Source organism: Choloepus didactylus, chromosome 12 (genome assembly GCF_015220235.1).
Source record: "Choloepus didactylus isolate mChoDid1 chromosome 12, mChoDid1.pri, whole genome shotgun sequence".
Classification (NCBI taxonomy): Eukaryota; Metazoa; Chordata; class Mammalia; order Pilosa; family Megalonychidae; genus Choloepus; species Choloepus didactylus.
This window is the reverse complement of record NC_051318.1, coordinates 14,617,870-14,641,177: the sequence shown is the minus strand read 5'-3', so window position 1 is coordinate 14,641,177 and position 23,308 is coordinate 14,617,870. Positions and strand designations below refer to the sequence as shown.

General features: G+C 32.8%; 1 protein-coding gene across 2 annotated transcripts in view; it reads left to right on the top strand.

Annotated features, from left to right (window-relative positions):
- The window catches only part of NUP58 (nucleoporin 58), a 36,946-nt gene that overhangs the window by 7,582 nt on the left and 6,056 nt on the right, over positions 1 to 23,308 (top strand). For both annotated transcript variants that reach the window (XM_037800276.1, XM_037800275.1), the window contains 10 exons: positions 1,047 to 1,187; positions 1,821 to 1,958; positions 4,185 to 4,295; positions 7,281 to 7,305; positions 8,170 to 8,235; positions 8,518 to 8,692; positions 12,412 to 12,491; positions 14,705 to 14,823; positions 15,194 to 15,276; positions 18,635 to 18,836. In XM_037800276.1, the coding sequence (XP_037656204.1) occupies positions 1,047 to 1,187; positions 1,821 to 1,958; positions 4,185 to 4,295; positions 7,281 to 7,305; positions 8,170 to 8,235; positions 8,518 to 8,692; positions 12,412 to 12,491; positions 14,705 to 14,823; positions 15,194 to 15,276; positions 18,635 to 18,836 (1,140 nt within the window). The remainder of the gene's footprint in view (positions 1 to 1,046; positions 1,188 to 1,820; positions 1,959 to 4,184; positions 4,296 to 7,280; positions 7,306 to 8,169; positions 8,236 to 8,517; positions 8,693 to 12,411; positions 12,492 to 14,704; positions 14,824 to 15,193; positions 15,277 to 18,634; positions 18,837 to 23,308) is intronic.

Below are 23,308 nucleotides of genomic sequence, written 5' to 3'. Positions count from 1 at the left end.
ACAGGACATTTTAGGAGCAGGTTGGGACCATATAGTGAAGGATGGTTGTATGCTAATCCTTTAGCCTTTATTTTAGAGAACTATGAGCCTAATGGAAACTTTAAATCAGAGGGAATCACCAGGATGTTTATTTCCCCCTCTTTTGGTAACTGAGGTAATTCCAAGGATAGATTGGAAGTTGGAAGAAACTGATGTCAGAGCAACAAATTAGGATATTATTGTAATATTTCTTGAGAGAAAGATGACCTGCACTAAGGTATTTTAGGATGCCTGGAATCTAGGGATTGTTCTGACATAGAATTGACAGAATTTGTAACTAATGGAATGTAGGGGAGAGAAGAGATATCAAGGATGATTGTGTTTTCTGTCTTGAGGAACCAAATTGATCAAGTGGGGAATTTAGGAAACTTTTGTGAAGAGAGATAAGAGTTCAGCTCTGGACATGTTGGGATCCAAAGGGGCACCAAGGTAAAGATTCCTATTGGAAACTCAGGTAGCTATGGATTTAGACTCGCATGTAAAGTCAAAATTCTGAAAGTAGTTGAGATCATTCAGGAAGGGATGGAATCCTAGGGAATATCGGTTAAGAAGTCAACAGAGGATGATCTATAAAAGATGACTGAAAAGGAGGTGCAAAGAGGAGTAGAGAAAGCACTGGGACCTAACAGAAACACAAGCCAAAAAGGAAGAGACTTTTAAGGTGTAGAGAATGGCTGTTTAAATGATCTTGAAGAAGAGGGTTCATTCTTCTGATGCCGAAGGGAAGGAAGAAGGATAAACACTGTTCTAGGTAAATCTCGGGATGGAGTTGAAATTGGCTTGCGGTATTACATTGATTGGATATTTCTTTGCTTTTCTTAACCCACAGGGCCATCTTTTTGTTCTTCTTCATGATTTAGTCTCAACTCACACATCCCAAGTACATACACCTTGTTTTACCTACAAAATGTAGGATTCCAACTGAGAACGGGTATAATACATATACACTTAAGGTTAAATGAGATTTTTTTTTTTTTTTTTTTTTTTTTTAAAAACGGGAACACCAGCCACTACATCTACATCTACAACAGGTTTCAGTTTAGGATTCAGTAAACCTGCAGCATCCGCCACACCATTTGCTTTACCTATTACTTCTACCTCAGCTGGTGGTCTCACTCTTTCATCTGCTCTGACATCAACTCCAGCAGGTAAGGCAGAATTCAAAAAGTTGTGTTTAATAGTTATATTTTAATTTTGTTTGGTTAGTGAATATAGGTATACACCTTTATTAAATATAACTTTGGAAAAATTTCATTTCAATCATTCAGCAATTTTGACTCACTAACAAATGACTTTGGAAGGAGCAAAATCAGCATTGGGCATTAAAGCAGCAGAGGCCATCTTGGGAGGTGGTCTCTGTTTACAGAGCAAAGAAGGAGAGAGGCCAAGAGGGGTAAACTCTAAACCTGTGTTTTAACATCTACTTGTTTTTAAGGAGTGTTTTGGTGACAGGAAAGGATATAGAGTTCACATAAATCTTGCTTGGCTTAGGATTCGTAGAGTTGGTGGCCTGGGTTGAAAACTCTTTATTACTGCCTGGAATTGGTTAACCTGGTGTCATTCTAGTATTATGCGAAGCCCTTATTTCTGTCACTGGTTTTTGCTTCAAAGTTATTATTTCTTGTTGCTCTTAAGTATGTATGATTTTGTCTTTGAGTAGTTTTTCCAAAGAACCAGTTTTATTGTGGAAATCAGGTGTTTTAAAAAGTTATATGGATTTTTCTACAGTGTTCTTAGAAATAACGTTGCCATTTGAAGGTTTGCTATCTCATCTTTTATAGCTTCTACAGGATTTACTCTAAATAATTTGAGTGGAACAACAGCCACAACAACCACCGCATCAACGGGCCTCTCTTTAGGGGGAGCCTTAGCTGGTTTGGGAGGTTCGCTTTTCCAAAGTACAAACACAGCAACATCAGGTAATTTATTCTCCAGAAATATTAAATATTTATATTTATATTTACTTTGGCCTTTTGAACAGATCACTTTGTCACTTTAACCTGTATGTTTTTCTTTTAATATGAAAAATGTATTATGAAATGTTTTTCATACATAATTGGACATCTTAGCCATACTTTAGAAATAAAATTTCCTGTTTCTCCATAAATGACTGACTGAGAAAATATGAAGAGGGGCCTGTTTAAGGAGTCAATATACTGTTCTAGAGAAACTTGTCTTTTTAATAAATGGTGGTTGCATAGTTGTGGATCATTTAGAGCCTAAATTCATTATATAGTAACTTGACTTTTTAAGTCATAATGCTAGAAATGGCTTTCCATTATGGACATCAGGGAAGGGTATTGGCATGTTTTAAATGCAAGATTTTAAAACACTGATATGTTAATTGATTCACCTGGCAGAGAATATGGAATTATTGAATATTTTATATTTCAGGTTGATTTCTTGTTTCTTGTTTACTTTAAAATTAGCCTCATGTCAAGGCTTCTACAGATATTTTGAATATTGGCTATACGTAATGTTAATATAAGAACTAATGACCGTTTTAATAGCATTCTTAATTGCAGATGTAAGTTAATGAAATTACACTGACAGTATTATACCATATGGGAAATTCCTATTTTGAAAAGCCAGAGGGGATTTGTGGGAGTGAAAAAAGCTCTTCTACTGTTTGAATAAATTGTATAATTACCTCACATAGCAATGTCATATCAAGAATTTTTGTTGAACAATTTACAGATTAGAAAAAGGTGACATATGTTGAAATCACAATTTCCAATAATACTTAAGGCTATTTAATTTCAGAAGGTTTTTGAGCACCAATATGTATCAAATACTTTACTTGGTTGTGGGGAACAAGGAAAGAATATGCCAATGTTTTTGGTTAAAGAAACTATAGTGTTTTTATGTCCTCTTTTTAAATACTAAATTTAACAGAGGAAATCCAAGTAGGGGGAATGGGAGAAAATGCATCAGGATACTCAGACTCTTACTTGTAGAAATTTGTAGGGTTCAAATTTGTACTGATATTTCACCTATGTATCTTTGTCATTATTGTCTAACTTTATAGGTATTTGAAATGCCTCCTGGTTACCAAGTCACTAGGTGACCATGTATATCTTTGCAGTATATATGTTTAAACATCTTTCACAAAAATTCCTATGAAAGCAAAAAAATGAAAAGGATAAATACAGCGTAGTTTGTGTTCTCTCTACTGAGTTTTTAGGTCTGCCCTAATTTTTCTTTGACTCTTGGCATAGTATTCATTGCTTACTTTGTAGTATATTAACCTAAAGGTGCCATTGATTTTAATTTAATTATTATAATTGTTGTCATTATGTTTTTGTCACACATCGCTAGGATTTGAACCCAGTTTTCAGTTTCCTGTGGTCTTAATTTATACATCCTTCTGTTTCCTCTGTTTGTAAAAAGGTAGCATCTTGTCCTACAAGAATAATTGTGTCAGCTTGGGAATGCATGGACTTACATAAATATAGACTAATCAACACCAGTTGAAATTTTGCTACTTGATTCATAAGTATACATTAATGATTTAGGATTAACTATATTCTAGCCCTAGTCTAGCCCCTTTAATTTCTTTTGGCAATGAGATCGGATTTAAATTAATGAAGTCTGTTTATAAAAAAAGTTTTATGAAAAGGACTTGGAGTATGAAATTTTGATGTTTGCTTAACTTTAAAACTTTCAAATTACCAGTTCTTTAAAATTTCATTGATAATAATACTATTTTCTTAATGTTATTCTCAAATTTTATGAATCTGTACTAGATTATTTAAAAGCATGTAGTTCCAGAGCATAAGGATACAATGTTTTCACCTGAAAGGATGCGAGCTAAAACTGCTTTTGTAGAGAGGGTTTTAACACACATTACTAGCAAATAAAAGTTGAGCGTACAATATTTATTGAATTAATAAATACATTCTGACTCTTTTAATAAAGAAAAATAACATAATCTAAACTAGATTATACCACTGTATCCAAGCAAGACTATCAGTCCTTGCCAGAACATACCGTAGACTTGTTTCTTGTCATTTGCTTAAATCAAATATGAATAAAATCCAGTATCCAAATCAAGAGCATTTGAGTGCTTTGGTCATGGGAAAATGGGAAATTTTCATAAAGTCTTTTCAGTGAAATGTGTAAATAATGTTTGACTTAATTTGTAGGACTTGGACAGAATGCTCTGGGCTTGACTTCAGGAACCACTGCAGCTACTTCAACTGCAGGCAGTGAAGGCCTTGGTGGTATAGATTTTAGTAGCTCATCAGATAAAAAGAGTAAGTAATGTTGTAATTTTATGTTCTAACAGTCACGTTGAGGGAACTTCTAGCTTACTCATAATTTCTGTGTCTGGAAGATCATTAGTTATACATTCAGTAGTGAAGTTTTTACTTTTAAGGATGATTGCATGATCATTAATATTTTACAAATTTTGCATGTGTTGTGCATTTTAAATTTTATTTTTGTAAGAGACAGATTTGTGCATATGTATTACATGCTATCTTAATATGTTTATTAATATGGTTTCTAAACTTGGGATCATAATACATATATTGTTTTTGTAACCTTTTCCTTCTCCTGTAACATAACGTGAGAATTTGTTAATGTCAGTAATTCTTAAAGATAACTTAAGGCTGCTTAGTATCAATTTTATGAGTGGATATATCATAATTTAGTCAACCATTGTTCTATTAGGTATTTGTTTCCAGATTTTTTACTCTAGGAAATTTTGTATTGAGCATCTTTACATAGAGAGGCAGCAAGCATATTTTAGTAGTGAAGCCTGTCAGCTCTGGAGCTAAATTGTCTGGATTCAAATCCTGACTCAACTACTTACAAGTGCTGTGATCTTTTATTCAAGTTATTCATCCTCTCTGTGTGTCAGTTTCCTCATCTATAAAGTGGTTGAAAATTACAGTACCTACTTCATTAGGTTAGATTGAAGATGACTATTTGTAAAATCATAGCAGACTCAGGTATATATAAATGCTGCTTGTTTGCTTTTATTATAAATTTTTGTTCATATTTTTGATTATTTCTTTAGGGCATATACCTAGAAATTGAATCATTGGCTTAAAGAGAGAGATGTTTTGGAGACTATTGGTATATATTGTAAAATTGCTTTCCAGAAAGTTTTTTAGCAATTTCTACAAAAGCTTTTCTCTAAAGAATTAATCTTTTTTCTAGTAGCTCTTTCAATTAGCCTGGTACCTGAAGTATTAGTGTCCAGTGATACATGTATCAAGACCTAGAGATGAGAGGACCTTGGCTCTTTTGGACAGATAGGAGGCCAATGTAGCTATGGAATAGAAAGATCAGATTCCAGAGATGGCAATGCCAGATGACGAAGGGCCTTATATGCCACATTGAGGAGTTTTATCATTATACGGAGGACACTTAGGAGTCACTAGAGGGTTTTGATTGGGGTAGTTAGACATGATGAGATCTGTATTTTAAGAAGAATATTCTGACAGCTATGTAGAAAATAGTCTGCAGGAAGGCAAGAATGGATATGGAGAACTGTTAGGATGCTTTTCTAGTAGTCCACGTATGTTACTGGGGCAAAGCTATTGCAGGTCCATGGAAATCTAAAAACAGGCCCACATTTTATGTATACAAGTTTATGCATATATAAATATTTATAAAATATAATAAAAGAATATCAAAGAAATACTAAAATCATACATTGGTCAATAGAAGAGGTGATAGAACTACTTGGGAAAAAATAGAATTACTATAGTTCATTACGATGTCTCATCAAATCTAAGAACATCTATAAAAGATGGGTCCCGATTTCAGAAATGTTAAAATATGAAAGAAAAAGCCTTAGAATCAATGAAATACAAAATGTAGAAAAATAAACTGCAGTTGGATTAAAGAGTTAAAGGTAAAAATATGTAACCCATGTACAAGGATGAGAGGTAAATAATAAATTGAAAATAAATCACTTCATTTTTAATTACTTATTTTTTCACATTTTAAGATCTCTGAAATTGAGGTGTGTTTTGCAATTAATGAGATAAGGATCTAATTTTAGAAATAGACACAAGAAATATGACATGACAAAAAATTAATACACTCAATATTGAACACTCTTAGAAGTCACTGAGAAAAATAGCTCAATAGAAGAATGTACAAATAGCTTGAATAGACTGTTTACAAAACAAGAAATACTTGTGTCCAGTGGTCATTTGAAATAAGTGTTCACTATTAGTTTCGGAAATATGAGTTAAGATTATAATGGAGGGGTATATGACTGGCAAAGGTTTTCAAAATACGATATCCATTGTTGCTGAGGGTGTGATGAAAAGGACACTGTTATCTGTGGTAGATGAGAAGCTGAATTGGGACAATTGTTTTAAGGGATGAGTTTGGTAATATGGTAAAGGTTTACTCTTTGACCTATGAATTCTTCTTTCAGGAATAGAAATAAAATAGTGCACAAATATTTGTGAATAAAGACATTCATTGCAGCAGCATTCCTTATATAGTAAAAAATGTTCACTAATATAAGATTATGATACAGCTATATCATCAGTACTCTGGTCATTTAAAATAATTTTAAGTGACATAGGAAAATATATATAACATGGCAGGGAAAATATGTTAACATATAACATACAATAATCTTGATTGTTTTGAAAAATGTGTGTATAAGTTCAAAAAAGGTTGGAAAAAACCACTGGTTTTCTGGGCTTGGTGGGATTAAGTTTTTTGTGTGTTTCTGTGTTTTCCATATTTTCTTCAATAAGTAGGTGTTATTTTTGTAGTCAGATGTAAATTTGGAAAAGTGAGTCACTGTATCATTTTACTAAAGGAGCAGTCTACTTTTAAGTATCTACTACTAATAATTATCAAATAGGTATTGAGAGAGCTGTTGAAATATGTGTTAAAATATATATTTTTAAATTTGTGGCTTTTGAAAAATATTTGGAAAAGTTCAGGTAATCTAACATATTATAGTGTTCTATTCCATGCTGATAGGGCCTGAAAAGTAAAGCCATTAGGAGTTAAACTGCTAGATAAGATCATAAATATAGGATATTTTTTATGGAAGATGGTTGAGAAAGAAAGATTCTTGCCTTTGAAAGTAGATGCAAACCAGCTACATAATATGTATGATGATATGTTTGTTCTTCAGTTCATGACATAATATTTAAAAGGCAATCGAATAAATGCTTTATTTGTGATCATTTAATGCTTGTGTTTGGAATATGTTGTTAAAATACCTGTTTTTACACAAAGCTTCTTGAATTTTCTAGGTGATAAAACAGGAACAAGACCAGAGTAAGTTTACAATTTAATTTAAAAATACTTTAAAGAATTTTACTTATTAAATTGTAGGCGGGTGGTATGGTTGGAAGTAAATGGAACCATGTACACATTTAGAAGAAATATTTTTCCCATTTAACCAGTTTTTGTCAAAAATAAAATACTGAACATATGCTTTGCAAAGACTGTAAAAGGTTAAATCTTTAATTTATTGTCAATTAAGAAAATTTATAACCACTTCTTTCTAGGAATGTGGGGTGGCTTTTCCTCCAAACAATATAAACAAATAAAAATATACTGTATTTTCTTTCAACTTATTAAATATTGAATAACTTGTCAAACTTTACTCTTGGTGCACCTTTTATTTTATATGTAAATTGCCATGAGTACCATTTCAATTTTACTTCCTGATATCTTCAGTTAAGAGGGGAGAACAGTCTCCATTATACATCATCTATGTTTGAAGACCATTATTTTTATTACTGATTATATTTTCTCACCGATTTGCATTCCATAAATAAAGCATTTATAAATAAATTACCAAGTTCAGTCCTCACAAACATCTTGTGGGTATTTTAGCCCAATTATATACATGAAGAAACTGAGACAGACTGAGCCATAAACATTTAGTCAAATACTTTTATTTCATGTGTATTTATAATGGATGTCAGTCTTTGTAGAGAAGAAGTCATGTCAAATGAATTAAGTATCAGTAGATCAGGAAATTTATTGTTCTTTATGAAAAACTTTGAAATCATTCAAGGTAAATCTAAATAGGACCATTTTCTATATTTTCTTGTCTTTTAACATATATTTTCATAAAAGCTGTCCATTTTTTTAATCCCAATGATTTTAATAAATTGGTGGCATTTTCCTTAGGGACAGTAAGGCACTAAAGGATGAAAATCTACCTCCTGTCATCTGCCAAGATGTTGAAAATCTCCAGTAAGTGTCAAATATAAGTAAGTAAGTAATACTGAAAAAATTATAGAATACATTTTAGGGGGAACATCTCCTATTCCTCCTAAACACTTGAACATGGATTAAAATTTTAATGCTTTTTGAAAATTTGAAAAGCAGAGCAACAGGAATTAAAATACAACAACTACCATATGTAAAGAAGCCTGTGTCTGGCCAACATGTTTTAAATGTCTTTTTTTTTTTCCTTTAGGAAACCAAAGATGTCTTCTTTTAAAACTCAGTTTTTATTTGTTTATTTATTTTTAGGAAATTTGTGAAGGAACAAAAACAAGTCCAAGAAGAAATTAGTAGAATGTCTTCAAAAGCAATGCTTAAAGTACAAGAAGATATTAAAGCTCTAAAGCAGCTTCTCTCATTGGCTGCCAGTGGATTACAGAGAAACACTTTCAATATTGACAAATTGAAAATAGAAACTGCTCAGGTATACTAAGTTATAACCACTTTACTGTTTTTTTTAATGGAAATAGCTTTTTATTTTTAATTATAAAGTTTAATACAAACATAGGAAATCAGCTCATATGCTTTTAAATTTGTATAATATAGCCAGTTTTTATTGAGTGCTTTCTATGTAAGAGAAAGTGTTCTATGCAATTTACGCAGTTTAATTTTCCCCATATCCCTGTGAGGTAGGTACTGCTATTGTCCTCATTTTATAAATAAGAAAACAGGTGGAGAGCTTTGTTAGTAAGTGGAGGAGCTGGATTCTGACCGTAGCATTCTGACTTTAGAGCTATGCTCTTCCACACTTTGTTTCCTAAGAGTGCCTGCTGGGTAAATTGTTATATCCTACAAGATGGAAGATAGGTCGGAAGAAAGTAACGGGCTTTTAATCTGTCAATTATTATCTAAAAACTGTATCATGTTTTGTAGATACTAAATTTAACTGATGACTTTTTGTATCTTGGTTAATAAAAATGGTGATGATACTGATATCTTGTCACTCATGTCTACTTGTTTTTTCTTCCCTATTGTATCATGTAATAGTCTAATATAATATATAGTTCTACTTAGTCCAGAAGAATTATGATCAGTAATTTACTTGTGTTTTATATATCACAATTATAAAGTATACTTGATCTGATCATGGCAGTCTAGATTTCTTTCCCTAAAGTTGGCCTGATCTGTTAAAGAATTTCCTGTGATATGCCTCTTTATTGTAGACTTAAGTGCTATGTTCTTCATAAATGAAGTGATAATATTTTAAGTTAAAATTTTAAAGGTGCTTATGTATCTTTTAGGCAGCTGTTGGAGAATCCTTTGTTGTCTGTTCATGAAAATGTTTACTAAAATAGCTGTTCTAAACTATGAAGTTGTTTAAAGGAATTCAAAGGCTTTGAGGTCTGCTCTCAGATTTCCTGGCCTCTTACAGATTCTTTGGTTAAATAGAAATAAAATAGTCCCCTTGTTTTTTCTCTACTTAGTCTTCCTTTTTATATCATTAGCTATGTACTTCCTAGAAGGAAGAAGATTTTAGTTATGTAATTAGACGGAGAATGTATGTAAATTACACGAAATTAAAATTTCACATGTAAATTAAATGAAATATGACATTATTTAAATTATATGAGTTTGTAGGAGACAACCTCTAGAGAAAGAGAAATGAATGTTGTTTATGGTAGACTCCACTGTAACTTTAAAACTGGATGATATCATAGATACTTGTGGGACAGCTGTTATGTACCAGACTTGTCAGTGGTCTTTCAGAGAAGAAAAGATAACTCCAAAGGTGCTGAAAGTCTAATGGGGTAAGTGGAATAATAAAAGATTAGGCAGAGTACAGAGGTGGCAAAGGAAGAAGAGAGTAGAGGTTAAAGTTTCCTTAAGGAAAACACATCACAGCTAAGTTTAGAAAATTTTATAGAAGACACCAAAGAAATTTGATATTATATTACTGTTATCCAGTATTCAGGAACTAGTGCTCTACTTAGAGTCTGGTGAATTACTAATTTTTTTTTTAAAGTGTTCTGAATCTCTCAATGAAATAGTTATCAATCTTATTTAACCCCCAAAGCTTTTCTTCAAAGAAAGCCTTTCTGGGAGATATAATCAACTGATTCTGGGGTGAGGGGTGATGCTGTGATTGCACAGCCCAGAGCCTTTTGGAAAATAAAACAAAATCTTTTTACCTCATTTTTTGGTAGATAATTTGAGAATTATATAAGTAGGATGGTTCAAGTGCTTGTTTTTTTTTTTGGGTGAGAATGAGATGCCAAATGGGTATCCCAGCTTCAATAGAATGAAGTTATATTGCTGAGTTCAGCTCTATTTATTTAATGAGCATGATTTAAGGGTTTTTTATGTGCCAGGCTTTTTAATGCATTTGGGATCAAAAGGCTTACAGTATATTGGGTAGAGAGAGTTAAGTCAGTCAGCTAATGTGTTCCAGAGACAAGATACGGTCAGGGCACAAAGGCTTGAGTGGGCACTTTTATGATCTGGCTTGGAAAGGATATATTTTTTTTAAATTCAGTTTTATTGAGATTTATTCACATACCATACAGTCATCCACAGTGTACAATCAGTTGTTCACAGTACCATCATGTAGTTGTACATTCATCATCACAATCAATTTCTGAACGTTTTCATTACTCAAAAAAAATTAAAGTGAAAGTTAAAAAGAATACCCAAAACATCCCATCCCCTTCATCCCCCCCACCCCCATTATTCATTTACTTTTTGTCCCCATTTTTCTACTCATCTGTCCATACACTGGATAAAGGGAGTGTGAGGCACAAGGTTTTCACAATCACACAGTCACACCATGTAAGCTATGTAGTTATACAGTCATCTTCAAGAATCAAGGCTACAGAGTTGCAGTTCAGCAGTTCCGGGTATTTCCTTCTAGCTATTCCAATACACTAAAAAGGATATCTATATAATGCATAAGAATAACCTCCAGAATGACCTCTCAACTCCATTTGAAATATCTCAGCACTGAAACTTAATTTGTTTCTTTTCTCTTCCCTCTTTTGGTCAAGAAGGCGTTCTTTTCCCTTGATGCCAGGTCCAGGCTCACAGGATAGGATACTTTTGCACTGAATATTGAGACATGTAGGTTGGTAGGAAAGAAGGAGAATGTGGGAGACAGCATCCCAGGAAAAGGAGCTATAGAACCAAGGGTGTGGTGGTGTGAAATAGGCACATTCAACTGTGTGTAGCAGTTGGTGTTATGGGAGCACTAGGTGTGTGTGTCTGGGCCTGGCACAAGTCAGTCCCCAGGAATTTGTGTTACAGTGGGGTGGGAGGGAGTCAGAGCTGAAGAGTGAAAAGGAAGGGGAAAGAATAGTGTAGACTTTAAAAAAATAGGCTTTTTGTTTTTTATTTTTATTTTTTGAGAAGCTTAGTAAAATAGGGCAAGAGATTGCTAGATAGGAATAGAAAGGTACATTTTTTTTCCTAATAAGAGAAACTTAAATAGAAGTCAAAAAAGCAGTGAAATGTAGGAGTGTAGGATGTGAGGGGGTAAAGCAGAATTTTAGTCTTGAGAAACCTTTGACTAGAAGATAGAAATGGCATTGAGGAACAGTAGAAGGCAATATGAGAAGGATTATGTGTGTAAGCTTTAAAAAATTAGGCTACTTAGATTCATTTCTCAGTTTTTCCAGCTCCATGGCATTGGGCACATTAATTAATGTCTCTAGAACTCAATTTCTTCATCTCTACACAGGGAAACAATAGTATAGGGTTAATATTGAGGATTGACCAAGATAAAATAAAGCCTTTCGCATAGTGCCTATCACAGAGTAAGCACCTGAATGTTATCTGCTGCCATCGTCAGCCTTAACATGATTGTCACAACTTTTTTTTTTAAATAGTATTTTCTAGATCTCTGTATTAAAGTACATTAAAAAATAGTAGTATGGTCTTAATTGTGGATGAATTAGCCTTGTGAGTCTTAGAGAAATATAATAACTTAAAATGGACCAGCAGCTCATTATCATTTTACCATAAAGTTTGTTGCAAGTGTAATTTGTCTTCTCTGGAAATAGCTTTTAGCAATTTGTTATAAAGCGGCTGAATCCATAATAGGTTCTCAAAGCATGAACCTCCAGTAATGGAGTAATTTGAAGTTCAGGCCAGGGATAGTTGGTATTTTTAGCCTAACTGGCTTTTTTTTTTTTTTAACCTCTGATATATTAGGAGTTGAAGAATGCTGAAATAGCTTTAAGAACCCAGAATACTCCACCTGGATTTCATCATGAAAATACAGCTCCTGCTGAGTAAGTTACTAGATTTTTTAAACAAACATTTCTCACTTTAAGAAATCAAATGGTAATAATAATATACAAACTAAGAAGTTTTAGCTGTTTACTATGTGGCAGGCGTTGGTTAAATAAGCACTTTACATGGGTTTTACTGAAGACTTGACCTTTTAACCATTATCATGCAGTTACACTTCATTTACATGCTGCTCACAAGGAAGTCTATTCTCCTTTACTAAATTTTGTTAAGTAGTAGAAGCTTATACTTTTATCCAGTAGGACTTTAAAAATAATTTTGCAATAGGCCCATCCTTAAATAGGGCATACTAAACAGAGTTTAACCCTTTAACTTATTTACATAGCTTTTATTTATTTATGTACGGAATAGATCTTCAGGCAGAAAAATTAGAAAACACCAATAAGTAAAAGCAAAAGAAAAAAACCCATGTGCAACCCTTATCACTCAGCACGTCTATCCATCTAGCTTCCATACATGTGATAGCTTCTCTTTTCTTGTGTTCCTCCATGTTTACAGAGATAATAATAACTACTGCATATCAAATGCTTACTATGTACTGAGCAGCGTGCTTAACACTTTCCATGTTTTATCTTGTATTTTTCACAAAACCTCTCTGTTACTAAGCCAGTCTTAGAGGTGAAAGAGGTGAAATCGTGAGCTTGTGAGTGGTAGACTACACTCTAACTATTGGTCCCTTATTCTTTTTTCCTTTCAACTTTATTATTATATAATTTCAAACTTACAGAAAAGTTTCATGAATAGAACAGAGAGTTCCCATATACCAGATCTGTTTATCCTGGCCCTCTATGTGTTAATACTTTTACCAGTTTTGTTTTGTTCCTCTCTATATATGTGTGTATACACATTTTTCTTCCTGATAAGTTTATTTGCAGATGTGATGCTCCTTTACATTTTAGTACTTTACTGTGTGTTTCTTAAAAATAAGAATATTCTCTTACATAATCACAGTACCATTGTCAAAATCAGGAAATTAATATGACAGTGACACTCCTGTTTATCTAAAGTGCAGACCTTTTGTGGATTAACATGGGATATGGTACATGGTAGGAACTTTTGTTTTTAAACAAAGAAAACATCATACTAAGACAATAATGTAGATCATAATCCTGTAGTATAATTCTGCATTAATTGTTTTAAAGTTCAAATTTAGCTTGAGGCTCCTTTTTTTTTAACCTATACCATTTTTTTTTTTAATTTTCTAAGATTTATGTCTTATCATTTCTCATATGTTGTAATAGCCTATTGATAGGCTCCCAGAATGGTAAAACAGACCTATAGTAATGTCCTTCTAGGTGGACTCCCTCTAGGGTTTTATCCCTCTGTTCTTCACATTGCCATCAAAGCACATTTTGAAATGGGTTGAATTGAATCTTATTCTACTTCAGAAAGCCTCCATAGTCCCCCATTTGCTATAGAGTAATGTCCAAACTCCTTTACATGTTATTCAAGGTCCCTTTTTTAGCATTCTCTGTGGTTAAATTTACCAGAACAGTAACAGTAATTACATACTTTCTGTAGTACATTATAGTGTTTTCAGATTATAAATTTTATTGATATGAGAACTTAAGTATGTGGTTGTAAAATCTGGTTGACAATTGCACTTGTTTTTTAACTTCTTATTTTGAACTTATTTTCGTCTTAAAGAAAACTCGCAAGACAGTAGTACAAAGAATTTCCTTGTATCCTTTATCTTACTTCCCTTAATGTTAACATATTTTGTAACTGTTGTATGATCATCAAGAACAGAAAATTAACATGGATACAGTATTATTAACTAAACTACAGACCTTATTTGAATTTTACCAGTTTTTCCACTAATGTCTTTTTCTGCTCCGGGATCCTGTTCAGGAATCACACTGCATTTAGTTATTTCCCCTTAGTCTCTTCAGTCTGTAGCTTCCCTCTTTCCTTTTCTTTCATGACCTTGATAATTTCGAAGAGTATTAAGTTATTTTGTAGAGGATCCCTTACCTTAGGTTTGTCACTCATGATTTGAGTAAGGATATGTATCTGTTTTTGATATGTCGGTTTTTGTTTCAATAATGGTATCTGTTCCATTTGAAGATACGTTATGCTGTCAAACTAATTGAAAGGCCTTACTCAAATGGGGCATTTATTTATTTGATATTTAGAATATGAAGAAAATAATGTTTAAAAAATCTGATCTGGCTTTTAAAATATTTTTACATAGCTACTTCAGAATCTTGGTTCAGCAGTTTGAGGTACAGCTTCAGCAGTACAGACAGCAGATTGAAGACCTAGAAAACCATCTTGCTACTCAAGCAAATAACTCACATATAACTCCTCAAGGTAACACGCTTTCTGTAGTAATTGTTTTAATAGTCCTTTTTTTTTTTGGTAGAAGCAAGATTAAGCCGTGGTTGTGCAGCAGATATTAAGCTTCCATTTGAAGATGTCCTTAATGATCCTTGATTAGATCTTTGTTTCCTATAAATATAAAATGCTGTATTATAATTTGTGAATGCATTAATAAGGGAAGAAGTCTTAGTGCCTCCCCCCACGTTACTGACATAGACATCTTTTCTCTTCATGGAAATATCAGTGATAATTTGTTTCCTATACATTCACAGTACCAAAAATTATATTCATAAATAATAGAAAAATAAACTTGTTTTACATTTATATATATATATAACGATAATATAATTTTCTTTTATAGATTTGTCAATGGCTATGCAGAAAATTTATCAAACATTTGTAGCTTTAGCTGCACAACTTCAGTCTATTCATGAAAATGTAAAGGTGAGTTCTCATTGTTAGTTCATGTTCTAGTTTGCTAATGCTGTGGAATGCAAAACACCAGGGATGGATTGGCTTTTATAAAAAGGGGGTTTATTTGGCTATACAGTTACAGTCTTAAGGCCATAAAGTGTTCAAGGTAACACATCAGTAATCAGGTACCTTCACTGGAGGATGGCAAATGGCGTCTGGAAAACCTCTGTTAACTGGGAAGGCACATGGCTGGCATCTGCTCCAAAGTTCTGGTTTCAAAATGGCTTTCTCCCAGGACGTTCCTCTCTAGCAAGCTTGCTCCTCTTTAAAATGTCACTCACAGCTGCACTCCGTCTGGTCTCTTTGAGTCAGCATGTTTTATATGGCTCCACTGATCAAGGCCCACCCTGAATGGGTGGGGTCACGCCTCCATGGGAGTATCCCACCAAAGTCACCACCCACAGCTGGGTGGGACACATTCCAAGCAAATCTAACCAGCACCAAAACGTCTGTCCCACAAGACCACAAAGATAATGGCATTTGGGGGACACAATACATTCAAACCGGCACAGTTCATCTATCTGGATTTTTTTTAATCTTCTCAAGTGATTTTTGTTCATTTGGGGGAGAAAAGTGTTTGTGCTTATTATAGAAATAGCTAAAATTATATATAACTAAAAGACTAAAACTAGTATAATCGTAATTATACACGAACACAACCATTATTAATATCTATGCTTTAAAAAAAAGTCCATGTATACTGTACAATCTGTTAAATAAACTTTTTCCAGCTATATACTGTGAATACCTTCCATGACATTTCTTCAGTGTCATTTTTAGTGGTTACTTAGTATTTCATTGTAAGCACGTGTCAGTGTGTTTAACCCATCCTACATCATTGTTCCCATCCCTTTACTATCATAAATAGCCCTTTCTTAGTACTTCAATCATCTTGTACTGCCTTAATTTTATGTATGTTTTAAGTATTTATTGGCTACCTCAGAAAAAACTTGCTTCTAACATTTCTCCCTTCTAAATACATGGAAATGTTTGTGTTTATTAAATTATGTAAATAAAGTAATTTGTCACTAAATATTTTGTTCCTCATGTAATAATCAATGTTAGTTCTTTTTTAAAACTTAAGTAAGTGAAATGTTGGAGATAAGTACAGTTTTTCCAACCTAATCAAGCTAAGGTAATTAAATTCTTTCTTGAAGTTCTATATGATCAAAATAACTTAAGGCACTGTAGCCTGACTCTAAATAGATTATTAACTGTATAGAGCAGAATTTAATCAAGAGTATCAGATTTTCATTTTTTATTTTAATAACAGAATTTTTGTAAAAGTTAAATTACATTAAATTGCACTTGTAGAACTTTTGCTTTAATAGATTAAACACTAAACCAAACCTTCAAAATAACTTCATTTTAAAGGAGGAATTTTTATCAGATTTTCTTGTATTATTAATCAGTCTATAGTAAATATTAGTTTAGTTTTTTAAAGTATTAAGATTGTACATCGGCACTTTGATGTCTTTGTTGTATGATTAACTTTTATTATGGAAGTTTTCAAAGATATACAAAAGTAGGGCACTATTTAATAAATTTTGGGTACCTATCACCCAACTTCAGCTGTTATCCAGATCCGCTAACCTTGTCCCTTCAGTTCTCCACACAGAGATGCTTTTTCCCCTAGAGTATTTTAGAGCAAATTACATACTTGTGATTTCTGGATATGCCAGCTTTTTCTGTCACATTTTCTCCTCTGTGGTTCCTTTCTGGTATGAAAACTATATACCCCTTTTGGTAACATGACCATAAAGCAATGAATGAGACAGAGATTCACACAGAACAGCCTCAGCTCATGCTGTTACTTAACATGAGTGTTTTTTTTACCTACTCTTTTCTTATACATTCCCTCAAACGGAAGAATGTTCCAGGATCAGATTTGGTATGTTGTCATTTATGATCAGCTGAATTTAGTGAGCAAAATAGACTTGTTCATTTCTTGTAGAAATCCCAGATGATGTTTTATTGTTCATTTTGGTTTTCATTAGATAATCTTTTGAAACAGGCTTTTACTCTACCCCAGATGGCCTCAGTGACATTAGCTTATTTAGAAGTTTTAGTAATTAGTTTGTAAGTCAAGGCTGATGTCAGTTTTTAAAATTAGTTGTCATATTTTTATAAGGCAGATCATTATTTCTCAGACTCTGAAGTAGAACTAAAATTTATGGGGTACTGACACCAAACATTGTACGGGTGTATACATGTAATTGCACAGAAAAAGGGAAAATGGAATTAGGGGAAGTCAATTTTAATAAGGTTTTTTTTTCTCTTATATCACATGCCCATCTTCTGACTCCTTGCTTTTTCCCTAATTTTTATAGAGGTAACAAAGTTTGGAACTAGAACTTCAAATTCTGACATCCTCACAAAAGGAAGATGACAGCTTTCAAATACAAAAAAAAATAAGATTACCTGTCATAACCAAAGATCCTAATATTTAGTAATTTCTGCTAACAACAGGTAGAAAATACAAAATTCTGTATCTCTTCAAAAAGTGGTATAAAGCCTATCTAAATTAGGTTTAACCTTTAATGAAAGTATTTCATGATTCTAATGTGAAAAGATTAATTCCTATCAATAGCCTTAATCAAGGCAGATTTTGGGTTGGATAAGCCAGCCCACTTCACAAACTTGGGCAATTTTTCTTTCTAACTCTGAACTAAAGTGTAAACTCACTTATTTCTTTTCTGTTTTGGTTATACAAGCTCAACCTGAACTGTTCTCATAAAGAATTCAAACAATATTGATTGATAAGTGGAAGTCTTCCTTATCCCCTTCAGACTCTCTCTGCTGAGGGAACACCTTATTTTAACATGTCACACAGGCCTCTTAAAAAATGTATTTAACAAATAGATATTTAGTGCCGGCCTTTTTTTTTTTTTTTTTTTTTTTTTTTTTTTTTTTTTTTTTTTAAGATTTCTGAGTCTAAAGTTTATAAGGTTGGACCTTTTGTGGGGGGTGGTTCACAAAAAACAGGAATGTTTAAAATGCTATTTAAAATATTCTGCATGAATGAGAACTTAGCTAACTCATTTTATTTAGGGCCTCACAAAGCCAAAATAATTGTTGGCTATGTATCATAAAGATGTGTGACAAAAACAGGGAAGAAGTATTCAAAAGAGTGCTAGAACTCCCAGAGATGCCACTTCCCACACCAGTGGGCACTTCCAGCATTGACCTGCAGTTTAGGTGTAACATACAATATTGGCATTGCCTATGATCTATCATGGATAGCTTATTGCATAGTTACATTCATTCACTTATTACTCATGTCAGCATAGCATTTGATTAGTTTTTTTTTTCTTTTTCATCCCTTTAGGTGCTCAAAGAACAGTACCTTGGCTACAGGAAAATGTTCTTGGGAGACGCTGTAGATGTGTTTGAAGCCAGGCGAGCAGAAGCCAAGAAGTGGCAGAACGCTCCCAGAGTTACCACTGGACCCACCCCTTTCAGCAACGTGCCAAACGCAGCAGCCGTTGCCATGGCTGCAACACTTACACAGCAGCAACAGCCTGCTACAGGTCTGAATGCATTCAAGTTATAGCTTCTTGTGCTAAAATGCAGAATGTTTACGTGCATTTTCGTAAGTCTTCCTTTTATGTTAACACTGAAGAAATTTCTATGAATAGCTGTTCCACAATCTAAAAATTGTGATGGACACAATTATAATCATATACCTAATAGAAAATGCAGGGTAGTCTTAGCAATAATTATACATCAACTAGATATTGAATATTGTTAACTAATGAAATTTGCTGTATTGCTATAAATGCCCTTTAGAAAATGGTGTTTCGCTACTGAATTACATTTAAGGTAAACAGACTCTATAATTGTGATTGTGTTATTTATTGTTTAGAGTCAGAGGTAATCCAGCCATAGCTTACAATTTTCATATATGATACAGATAAATGGTGCATTCTCATTTTCCTCATACATAGTGGTTATAAAATACCCACATTCAGGATGAGGTACAATTTTATTGCCTGAAAGTGTGTTGAAGATTAGTAGGTTTGTTTATATGTATGTTGATTGAAAACAGTATAGGCCCTCTAAACTAAATTTTGAAAAAGATACATGCTAGATATATTAGTAGACTTTTCAAAGTGGACAGTACAGTGGCAAGACCAGGAAAAAGATACATTTTGAGATGCTCTAGATTGCACATCGTGTATGAACTGAGAAGTTGAGCCAATGGAAGAATTGGTGAGATATTGGAAAGCAGATAATTTTAGTACTTGGTTTAATTCTACTTTTAGCCAGAAACAACTTTCTGGTGTAATTCTGTAATGTTTAATTTGATCCTTTTATATTTCTGAGGTTATTATTTGTCTGTCTTACTTCTGCATCCCCTTTTGTCTGGTTTGAAATTTGACATAGTAAAATACAATGTCAAATGGATATTTGGATAAAGGATATTGATTCTGTTTTTTAAATAATTCTTAAGTTTGTGGGTAATGCTTATTAGTTATATGGCTTGTGTCTTTCTGACGTGTTAGCTAAGAGTCCCAAATAGTCAAGTAGTAAATTATAGTACAAGAAAGTAAAAATCATATACCTAGGTAAGTTGCATTTAGGCTGCCTCTACTAGGAAAGCATTCTCTGTTTTTCACTATAGGCAGTTAAAAAACTGATCTTCATATTTGGATGACAGAATTGACTTGTCATCAGTAAAAAAAATTGGTGGTGGATTTATGCCAAATCCTCCATACTCTATGGGCTGGACCCACATGAATAGTGGCTTTCTGGCAGGCTGGAGTGTAAGATTGCGTTTTCAATTTATGGAGATTCCCAAAGGAATCAATCCCATAATTTCAGTTATCAGGTCTCATGATTATTTAACCAGCTTATCAAACCGCATGTAAAACGGTTTACTTTTCAGAGCCAATATTAACTACTAAAGTAGATCAGATAATGATGGGTTTGCTTAAGTGTTCTTTAAGCGTAATGGATTTTCATTCTAAGAAGTAAAACTAAAGAAAAGTTGGTCATCTAAAATGTTATGCTATAAGTGAATGGTATACAACTAAAATTGAAATAAAACCTCCTGTCAAAAGGGATTTTAAAAATGATCTTATATTGACAGTCTTATCTTTAGAGGTTTGTAGGTTTTCCCTCATACATTTTGGCTCATGGATATATGAAGATAGATGTTCATTTAGTAAATTTGAGTGCCTGCTATGAGTTAGGCTGGAGGATTTAAAGATTAATAAAACAGATGAGGTCTTTGCCCTCTATGGTGGTAGAGAATATTAGTTTAATTTAGAGTAATAATCTTGGGGAGCCTTTTGCTCATATGCTCTAATTTTATCTGTGGTTTTCACCAGGCCTCAGGGAAATTGAGTGCTTCCAATATTCCCTTCAGTTTTGAAATCCATATAAAGGGGTTTCAAATCAGGAGGCAGGAATTACAGTTTTTCAACCTAAACAATCTTGAAGTGTTTTCATTTTGAATTGTAAGGATTTTTAGAACTGAAAAATGAAACAGTTAATACAGTTTTGCATTATGTCTTATCTTTTTCCTTTTTTTCCTCTAAGGATAGCCCAGTCTCCATAGTCCATTTCTTTATTCTTCTCCCAGTCAAATATTAATCATTTTAGTCATGTCACCATTATCAAGAGATTTACAAACACTGTTAGATATGTACTTAAAGATTTTAGGGGTTATACTTCATTTTGAAATTGCCCTGTTTATTGCATTGTGCTGCCCTGTGACTTTTATAACATCTTTAAGTGCCAATAACAAATTTTAAAGACCATACAGATGAAGCTAAATAGAGACTGTGCATTGTTTTTATGTATCAGTGTTGATTTGTGCAAGACTTGAATTGTCAGAAGGGTTTTGTTTTTATTTGCATATTGGAGCTTAACTTCATTATGTAAATATGGGCACAGAGCAGGTGGCTTCTTAGACTGCTACCTCCTGAATGAAGATGGTTCATGTGTAGTCTTTCTTGGACATGGAGGAATGGAGTTAAATAACTTCTGGAGCCTTTGTTAATGCTTTTTTAATGAAAAAAAAATAGATATATATATAATATGGCTTAGGCATGTATGATTTACAGTTTCTGGTTCTGAAAGCAGAAGAGAATTGCTAAAAAAAAAAAATAAAAATAAAAAACCAGCAGGCTATTTATATGTTAGATAGGCATCAATACATGGCTAAGTTACATGTTTGTAGATCTTGAGTATACTTGTTCACAAGTGCTTCCCAAGCCTTGTAAAAAACTTAAGGCATTTACATTAGGCTTTTCAATATAATTTTAATTTAGAATAGATTTTTTAAGCTAATGTCCTGGGATTGAGTTTTCCTGTTGTGTTTGACTATTTTAAAACTTCTTGATGTTTTCATAATAAGACTTTTCTCATGTGGCTTAGCTGCTGTATTTAAGGAGAGCTGAGACGTTCTGTTAGGAATTCTAGCTTTTTAGCTTTTAGTGTAGGTTTGGAAATTTAAGGTGTAGTGTTAAATAGGAAACTTTGAGTATTTAACCTTAGTTTCTTGTGGTTTTGTGATTTTGTTGTATTTAAGAACCAAAGGAACATTCCCCATTAAATCAGTAAGAGTAAAGATTTTTAAACTGGGGAGGAGGCATTTTTTGTTTTTTTTTTAAGAAAAATTATTTTAAAATAACCGTACTAATTATGAGTGATTATGGAAAATTACAAAGAATTTTTAGCACTTTAATCCTTTTCCTGTGATTGCAGTTTTGCTTTTAAGAAAACAGAATTTATTCTGGAATACCTGAATTGCAATGCTAAACCTGATTTTGTTTGTGTGACTGTGTTATACAGTAACTTGTAAAATGTTACTCAACATAAAAATTTCACTTTGGGCCATCATTGGGTATATTACTACTAAGTTGGTTTTATTTATAGAACTAAGAGCCTCTCATTGATTGAGATTTTGAAGCAGACTTCTTGAATTGTTTACTTAACTTTTTGCCTTGAAGGATTTAGATTCTGCTTTCTTGTAGTGATACTAATTTATATGGTGACCAGATGTAATATATACTAATACTTTGGCATGGGAGATATTTATCATGAGTTTTTACTATTAAAAAATGTTATACATTTGCCTACTAGTTTTATAAATGATGTGGCCTTCAGAATTTGTGTGAAGGTACAAAACTCAAAATATCATGTCCCCATTGTGCAATGGAAAATTTTGTCATCATTAGGTATGAAATCTTGTTTATCTATATCCTGAATGTTGATGATTAGGGAAACTGTGTTCTATTGCTCTTACAGACTCACCTGCAACAGAAAGCCTGTGATTTGAGTAACTGTGGTGACTTGGAGGGCCGAGGGCTGTGGTGTGCATTATTCTTTAGGGTCTTCCACCAGCAGTGCCTCCTGTTAACATGTGACACTTAAGTCTCTCGATGTTAAAGAAACTGGACATGTATTTTCTACCTACTATTTTTGTTAGAAAAAAAGAAAGTAATATGCTTAGTTTCTTTTTCCTATAGCAACATTTTACAAAAGAGCTGCTAGGCAGATATTTTATTCTCAAACTGGTCTCAAACTGGATGTAAAAATCTTTTTTTAATTTATTTTTTTAATAGTATAAAAACTCTGGCTGCTATTAGTTGTTATTTTTTTATTTTCTGGGTAGAAGAGGCTATTTAAAAAGTCTTAGATTCTGTCCCAGTGTAGCATAATGTAGTTACTTAGTTTTGTTTTTTTTAAAAGGCTTTATAATTTTACCTTTTGAATATACAAACTTCATTCTTCATTGGGCAACCTGAAGTCTTTAGTTTCTTTGAAAAGTTTAAATTTTAATCTGTTTATTACTTTGGCAGTCCCCTCAACGTTGAGATGCACTGATCACTGTGCTTGAAAATAAGACTGAAGATTGTACTTTGAAATTTTATTGAATAATTTTCATAAATTATTTATCAATTGAGAGATTTTTAGATTTTTGTATTCTGCTTAGTTTAAAAAAAAAAAAAAAACTAGTTAAAAAAGAGAGGCTAGTAAAGTTTGATGCTAT